At 44.8% G+C, this 8032-nt stretch overlaps 1 protein-coding gene across 5 annotated transcripts in view; it reads right to left on the reverse strand.

Annotated features, from left to right (window-relative positions):
• The window catches only part of PRMT3 (protein arginine methyltransferase 3), an 81294-nt gene extending 73831 nt beyond the window's left edge, over positions 1–7463 (reverse strand). Inside the window, exons 1-5 of one of the 5 annotated variants that reach the window (XR_004986111.2) lie at positions 7230–7463; positions 6863–7001; positions 4994–5076; positions 2913–2962; positions 1314–1416 (exon numbers count right to left, since the gene is read on the reverse strand). Coding sequence is in view for 4 of the 5 variants with exons in the window: in XM_036426697.2 (XP_036282590.1) it covers positions 1314–1416; positions 2913–2962; positions 4994–5076; positions 6863–7001; positions 7230–7257 (403 nt within the window). In the remaining variant the exon portion in view is untranslated. The remainder of the gene's footprint in view (positions 1–1313; positions 1417–2912; positions 2963–4993; positions 5077–6862; positions 7002–7229) is intronic. The other 4 variants (XM_045577416.1, XM_036426697.2, XM_045577418.1 and 1 more) reach the window with 4 other exon arrangements.
• Between the last annotated feature and the right edge of the window lie 569 nt (positions 7464–8032).

Here is an 8032-nt window from a genome sequence, read left to right on the forward strand (position 1 = left end):
TGGGCCATTAGTAAATATATAATTATGTTAGGAATAAATACATATATACTAAATGCCTACTATGCAACCAATTGAAAAAAAAAATAGTAAAAGTACTTTAAGTCAATGTATAAATCCAAACTGCTTCAATTTGAATTTAAAGGGCATGCTGTTAGTCTGTTTTTCATTAGTTGGCTAAACTGAACACATAAATAAGCATTAATTATAAGGAACCAAATACTGAAACAATAAAATGGAAGAAAAAAACCCTAATATTTACTGATTACCAGCTATCTTACATCATTACATCTCAGTTAATCTTCAAAAGGAAGCTAAACTGTAAATAATTATCCCTGGATTAATGCGTGGGGAAAATAAATTTTAGAAAAATTAAGTGACTAGCCCAAAGTTATACAGCTGTCTAATGAAGGAAATAAGATTCAAACTCATGCCTGCCTCAATACACTTGGTTGTGGCCTGCTGGATTCCTCCACTGAAAAGTTAACGTCTCCTTTGTAATTAATAAGTCTTGGGCCCTGGCTGGTATGTTCAGTGGTTAGAACATCGGCCAGTTCACTAAAAGGTTTGGGGTTTGATTCTTTTTTTTTTTTTTTTTAATGAGCTAAAATGTTTTACTTTTAAACTAAAAGCAAAGAATATACAGTATACTCAAGTTATACAGAAGTTGCAACTTCATTTAAGAAAATAGGTTTGACCCAAAACCCAGTGCAAGTGGCAAAGTTGACCATGACTGTACAGTGTCTGCAGAAACAAACCCACAAACTCAGATGGCACCACCTGACAGTGCCAAACGGTTTTGGGTTGATTCTTGATCATAGGCATGTACCTGGGTTGCAAGTTCAATCTCAGGCATGTGGGAGGCAACCTAATGCTATGTCTCTATCACATCAATGTTTCTCTCCCCACCCCATCCCTCCAAACTCCATTCCCTCCCTTCTATCCTCTCTAAAAAACAGGAAAAAAAAAATCCATGAAAAAAAATATCCTCAGATAAGGATTAACAAAAACAAAATAAATTTCTTGGGACAATACTTTGAACTATGCAAATCATGTTCCACTCTAAATCTTTGTACACTAGTAACCCTCAAAACTGTCAAGGTCATCAAAAACAAGGAAAGCCTGAGAAGTGTCATAGCCAAGATGGGCTTAAGGAGACATGGCAACTAAATATACTGTTTATCCTACATAGGATCTTGGAACAGAAAGGGGAGAGTAAGGAAAAACTAATGAAATCTGAATGGAAAAAATGGAGTTTACTTTTTCTTTAAGTATAATATTTGAAATATATTCCAGAAAGGATATATTCATCTTACCAAACTGAAGTAAAAGGTCATCTTCTAATACTGGCTTCAAATACTCTTCTTTTTCCCAAGGCACTGGATTACATATGGAATTCATATACTCAACTGTAGGATTCTGGATGTAAAATTAATTGCATGTTTTTTCAATGCATCTATATATATATACATATAAAACCGTAATATGCAAATAGACTGAATGGCAGAACAACCAACCAACCAATCGCTATGACATGCATTGAGCACCAGAAGCCACATGCGGAACTTGGCGGGCATTGGCAGCAGGCAGGACATTGTAGGAGTTGGCCATGGCAGGATGGTGAAGCAGGTGAGCAGGGGCGCCAGGACATAGCGGGGCGCTGGTCACTGTCATGGGGCAAGCCTCTGGTGGTTGTTGAAAATTCTTTGCTCCCTTGTGCCACGGTCCTGCCAGGTGCTCGCACCCACTGCCAGCGCCCGGTGCCGGTCCCAATTGCTCAGCACCATCAGCTGGTGAAAAAAAGCGGTTGCCAGCCCTGATCGCCCCTCAGGGCTTCTCCATCTCCCCTGCTCCTGAGGGACGATCAGGGTCAGCAGCTGCCTCTCACACCTGCTGCTGACGACAAACCATTTGCACCCACTGCTGGCACCTGGTGTCAGTCCTGATCACTTGGCACTGTCAGCAGGTGCAAGCAGGGCCAGCGCCCTCAGCATGTGGAAGCAGCGGCAGGAGTGGGGCTCCTAGCAGGGGCACAGAGGATGGGCCGAGACCCGCCCCTGTGCCAAATTGTAGCCTCGCTGCCCACAATTCCTTTCAAGGTGCATGAACTCGTGCACTGGGCCCCTAGTATCGTCATAAAATTCCCTTAGCAAAAACTAGGAAAATTTAACAAAAAAGGAAATCATGTTGACATTACACAAAATCTCTATTTAAGGAGTCTATGTTCAATTTTCATTTCCTTAACTTGATTGGATGACTGCTTAATCAATGGTATCACTGCACAATTTTATATTGTTTGGATCTGGAGGAAGTGACAATATAAATACTCATTTGAATAGAACAGAAAAAAGAACAAAGTATTTGAAAAATAGAACAAAGAGAGTAGTAATTGAAATCACAGTAGAAATTATTTTGGATTTTACAGGAACACTTTTAGTATTTCCCCTTTATCTGACGCTGAATTACTTTTCTATAAATAACATTGATTCATCTTAAATGCAGTTAAAAATGACACTTATTAAGCATAGTGTGCGTACATTTACTTCAGGGGTGGGGAACATGTCACCCTCGGGCCTATAAGGTCCGTGAAATCATTTGGTCTGGACCTGCCAAGGTATTAGGGGTGAGTTAATTAAATGTTTGATCAAATATACCAGGCTAATTTTTAAGTTGACAATTTGGCCCACAAATGATGTTATAAATACCCAAATGGCCCCTGGGAGAAAAAAGACTCCCCAACCCGATTTACTCGGTCCTGTTTATTGTGGCATTTCCTAATGTCCATGATTCCAATCTGACGTCTGACAATTTAAAACAGTTTCTTGTAAAGCAGTTCTTCATATTCTTTTAGTCACCACTGGTAGTGGTAATTCTTTAGTTTCAAAACAACATTGTAAATTACGTAACCAACTTACCTTAAGCCTAATAAAATTTATTAGTTTAATGTATCCATAGAATTCAAGTCCTAAAGGGGGAAAAAAAGATAATTTACCTATTTTAAGTTGAGTTTTGTTTAAATGACCTGTTCTATAGTGGCTTCTCTGGTTAGACAATAAAATATTTCTGTCCTCTAAACTACAACTTATAATATTTTAAATTTCTTGTTAAGAACTAGAAATAGTAATTTTGATACTTCTCAATATTGTAATTATTCAGCTAGCATAAACGACAAGTTTTTACAGTTTTTCTTGCATTTCTAAAATATGAAAAATTAATTTTTAGAATTCTTCTCATTTCTAAGAGCATAAGAAATCAAGAAACTTAGGTCACAGACTTTTCCAAGTATAGGGCAGTTGATATTAGAACTTAGTTTCTACATTCCCAGTTTTTACAGTGCCTACCAAATTATAATTTAGCCAGAATATGGAGTATACAAAGTGTATTAACTTTAACGTTAAGTTAAATGATGCATGTTGGAAAACAATGAGGCTTGTTATCTGGTTCCCATATCTTTCCAGAAATGAAACAGCATTTAAAACGGGAAAACAGCCTTGGCCAGTGGTTAATTGATTAGAGCGTCGACCTGAGCACTGAAGGGTCTCAGGTTTGAGTTCAATTCACTAGCATTTCCAAATATCTCTCCAGAGAAATGTTGTATGAGGAACATAATAGCAAACAAAATTTTTTTGTGTGTGCAGAACAGCATACAGAAATCCCTATGTGGTGAGAAAAAAATACTTTGTAATAAAACCCTAACATGCAAATTGTCCAACCAGTTCGACCGCTCGCTATGACATGCGCTGACCACCAGGGGGTGTCACAGAACATGGCAGGCATCAGCCACGCAGCGATGGCAGTGGGCAGCAATGGAGGTGCTGCTGGCCCTGATGGGTCCCAATGAGAGCAGGACCACGGTGGGATGGTGGAGCAGGTGCGTGGGCGGTGCCAGGCCAAGGCGGGTGTGAGCAAGGGCCCAATTGCCCCACCGATAACCTCACAGATTGCGACCAGCAGCAGTGGTGGGAAATGGGGTGCCACCTGGCTCCCAGGCACTAAGGGAGCCAGGTGGGGGGCCTGGCCCCAATCGATGGCCCCACAGGAGGGATGGTAGAGCAGGTGAGGGGGTAGTGCCAGGCTAAGGCAAGGTGCCAGGCAGGGCTGTGAGGCTGGGGGCACATGCTGAGGTTGTGAGCTTGGGGGCGTGAGCTGGGGCCCTATTCCTGCAGGCCTCCAAGGGAACCCACCGGTGCATGAATTTGAGCACTGGGCCTCTAGTACAAAGTTATATTTACAGTATGATTCCAAGTCACACTTTAAAAATGCTTGTTAAAAACATGGGGAAAAAAAATCCAAGAGACTAAGTTATTCATGTCTTTCAAAAGTAGCTGCACTTAAATTTATAATTTATAAACATGTTATATCACGTTTATCTAATGTCCTTTGCAGTTGTTAGTAAATACAGGGGCCAAAAAAAACAATCCTATACGTAATTTTACTGGAGAAGTGCAGGTCTTTTACACCCGTTTAAAGAAGTGGAAAACTTTATTAGTAAAATAGGTATGGTTAAATGCAAGTCTCAAAAGGATCATCATCTAAATATTTTACTTACCACCTTAATTTCATCAATCCTTTTTCTATAATCTTTCACCAAACTCCTTATGAAACTCGACCTTGTAAGCTTTGAATTTCACGTTATGCTTTGACTTGGTAAGTTGTCTTTTTTCATAATGTTCCACTTCCTTTCCCAAGTCCACCTTTATGCTTGCTCTCACTAATTCTAATATATCCTCCTACTCTCCTTAATTCTAACATTTATATGATAAAAATGCAATCATTATATTGACTTCCTTTTGAGTTGTGAAGTCAATATAAGCTTACAGTGAAATCCTATCTAGAAGAATGACTTATATTTAATCTTTCCTCAAAGGCTACTGTCACAAAAAGATAGGCTGTTGCTGTGTATTTCACTATTGTTTAGAAAAGGAAAGGTCTGGAAAAATATAGTTTGAACTTAAATTTCACAACTAAAATGTTCCTTATTCTAAAAAATACTCACCATGTTTATGGACCATGGTATCAATATTAAATTGATGCTCAGACTTACAGTGCGAAAATGTTTCTTCAGGAGATGTAAATAACCTGAAAAATCAAGCAATAAATAGCTTCATGAAAAAGTCCCCGGAAGTCTAAATATAGATTTTATGTTAAACATACACTGCCTTTACACCCCCTCCCCATAACCTGCTGGTTTCTAGTTTTATTCCCAATTAAGAGAAAACATTTTCTGTAGAGTCAGAAAGCAGAGGGAATCAGTACTTCTCATTCCATTTCACACCTAAAACCAACCAACTACCCATTAAATGTCAAAGGTAGTTTATTTGCCAATTAAAAGCACTGAATTTACCAAAAGTCTTTTAAGAAAGAGAACTCCTTTTGATAGATTCTGTTTCTCTCAAGATATGAAAATTCCCTGCGTAAGACTCTTTTCTCCTCTGAAGCATCAATTCTGTTTTTAGAGGCTTTGAACTGGCAAAGCTCAAAGTACTTTCAGAAATAAAGCACAAAATGTAATTTTACAGCTGGCATATTCCCTAAGTGCTGTACTTCAAAGGTGATCTTGTAGTGTTCCCAGAGTACTTGCATTAAAAGACTTGTGAGGACCAAGTCTCGACTATGTGACCTGCAAAACTGAAGGACGCAAAGTAGGCATTCGCAGCAAAGAAGCTGCATTATCTCTTTTCTATGCCTCCCACAGTGAATGCCATGCAGCAGTTAGCTTTCAACCAATGTTTTCCAAGACTGGCCATTTTTGCAGCATTTTTGCAGCCTGTCACAAAGAAGTCCATCCTGATGCTCCACAAATTTCACTCATCTAATAGGTACCCAAACGAGGCTACAGGTGCGAACAATGATGAATCCATAGGCGCTAACAAAATCACCAACAGCACCATCCCCAGAGTTAAGGAAAATTAGAAAATGTTTACTCAAGTGACCCTGGCCGATCCACCCAGGCCTCTTTCATGCCCACGTGCCAGGACAGCAGCCCAAGTCAATGCTTGTGGAGATGAAGAGGCAAAACTGTACGTGGAGCCAAAACCAGTTTGGCTCAGTGGATAGAGCATCGGCCTGCGGACTGAAAGGTCCCGGGTTCCAACATTCCCATCAAGGGCATGTACCTTGGTTGCCGGCACATCCCCAGTAGGGGGCATGCAAGAGGCAGCTGATAGATGACTCTCTCTCATTGATGTTTCTAGCTTTCTATCCCTCTCTCTTCCCATCTGTAAAAAATCAATAAAATATATTTTTTTTAAACTGTACGTGGAAAGAGCATGGGTGACCTTGAGCAAGTTACTGATATCGGAGTCTTTTTTATTTTTTTTAACCTAAGTGAAAAGGCATCAATTCCTTCCCCTTCAATAGGGGAGGACCCCTACCTAAGAAGGGTTCAAATGGTCTTTAAATGATTCAAATCCAGCACTGCACCCGAGAAGCTCTCTGCTTGTCTGAGAATTACAGAATGGTAAAGTTGGACGGGTCCTCCCGAGAGATTAGTCTAGTGACTCTGAGATTGGGGCCTTTTATAAAAAATAGATAAGATTCCTGGATTGCAGTCCTGACTTAAGAGGGGCTGTGGCGCAGAGCTCAGCATCTGTGTGTTTTTTCTAAGTGTTTCCAGTGACAAAGGTGCACAACCAGAACTGGGAACCACAGACCCAGTTCAAAACCCTATCATGTCACACGCGGGGAAACTGAGGCCCGCAGGAGACAACCTGGCTTCCTGGTCCTCGGCTCCTCTCTCTATGACCACCTGGAGGGTGAGGGGTCTTCCTTCTCCACCAGCCCTTACTCCACACCACTGGCCGGAGCATTCGCGGGCAGGGCACCCCTGGGCAGAGGAGCCCGGCGCTGGGGAGGGAGGACGAACCTGTCACAGAACAGGCAGGGGGTCTGCTGCTTGTCGTGGGGGAGCTCGGCATCGTCCTCGTCCTCCCAGGCGGCCTCGTCCCCGCTGTCGGACAGGTCTGGCAGGTCCTCCTCCTCCTCCTCCACAGCGCCCCGGCCTCCTAGCACACGCAAAAGTCAGTCCGCTTCGGGCGCACGGGGAGGAGGAGGAGGGTGGGGAGAGGGAGCACCGCCCGCGTCCCGCTCCCCGGCACCTCCCCCACCCCCCTCATCCCCCCAGCGAGGCCCCGCCGCCCGGGCTCCGCGCCCCGGAGGCTGCAAAGGGAGGAGAGGGTCTTTCCACAGCCCCTCGGCGGCGGCGCGGGTGCTGAGGGGCCGGGAGTACCCACCAGTAGCGCCGGACGCTAAGGAGCACATGGCGGAGGCGCCCGCGGGGCCCGGCGTGTGGGGGGCGGGGACCTGGTGGGGCGGCGCGCGCGGCCGGCGCGGAACTCTCGGACCGGGGCCCGGGGACGAGCGCGCGCGTTCGCGCGCAGCGGGGCAGGAGTTGGGGACACTTCTCACGGGGCCGTCTGGACACGCGAGAGCGCGCGCACGTGGGCTCGGGAGCGCTTCCGGCCCCGAGATGGCGGCGCTGGTCACGTGGGAAGGGGGCGTGCCGAAAGCCCGGGGTGGGCGGGGCGGAGGCCCGAGGTCCGCCTCTTTCCGCCGCAGTGTAGACGCAGTGCGCCCGGAGTCGGCGCTTTGAAAAGAGGTCTGAGCGGCTCAGCCTCGGATACGACTCTAGTGTCTTCCTCCCGCTGCCGCAAGTTTAGCGGAAGGTGCCCGCCCGCAGCCCTGTGCCCAGAGGTGGGGAGACACCGCAGTGGTTTTGTAGTCGGCACCCGGTCCTCTGAGCTTCCCCCATTCTGGGTTCATGGAGGGGAGAGCGGCTCGCAGCGCCCTCTGGTGGCGGAGGAGGCAGAACGTAGGCAGCAACCGGACTCCTCCGGTTCCTGGGCTTCCCTCCCCCCTCATCCCCTGCGGTAAAGTTGGGGGAGAGAGAAGGGCGGGAGCCAGCGTGGGTGTATTACCGACCAAAGCCTTGCAGGCTGCTTTAAGGATTTCCGTCTTTAATGTCCAGTGGTGAAGGGAGAACATGGACTCCATAACTAACCTATTAGTACTTGGTTTGATTCCTTCTAGCCCTTTT

This window comes from Pipistrellus kuhlii, unplaced genomic scaffold, assembly GCF_014108245.1.
Source record: "Pipistrellus kuhlii isolate mPipKuh1 unplaced genomic scaffold, mPipKuh1.p scaffold_m20_p_9, whole genome shotgun sequence".
NCBI lineage: Eukaryota > Metazoa > Chordata > Mammalia > Chiroptera > Vespertilionidae > Pipistrellus > Pipistrellus kuhlii.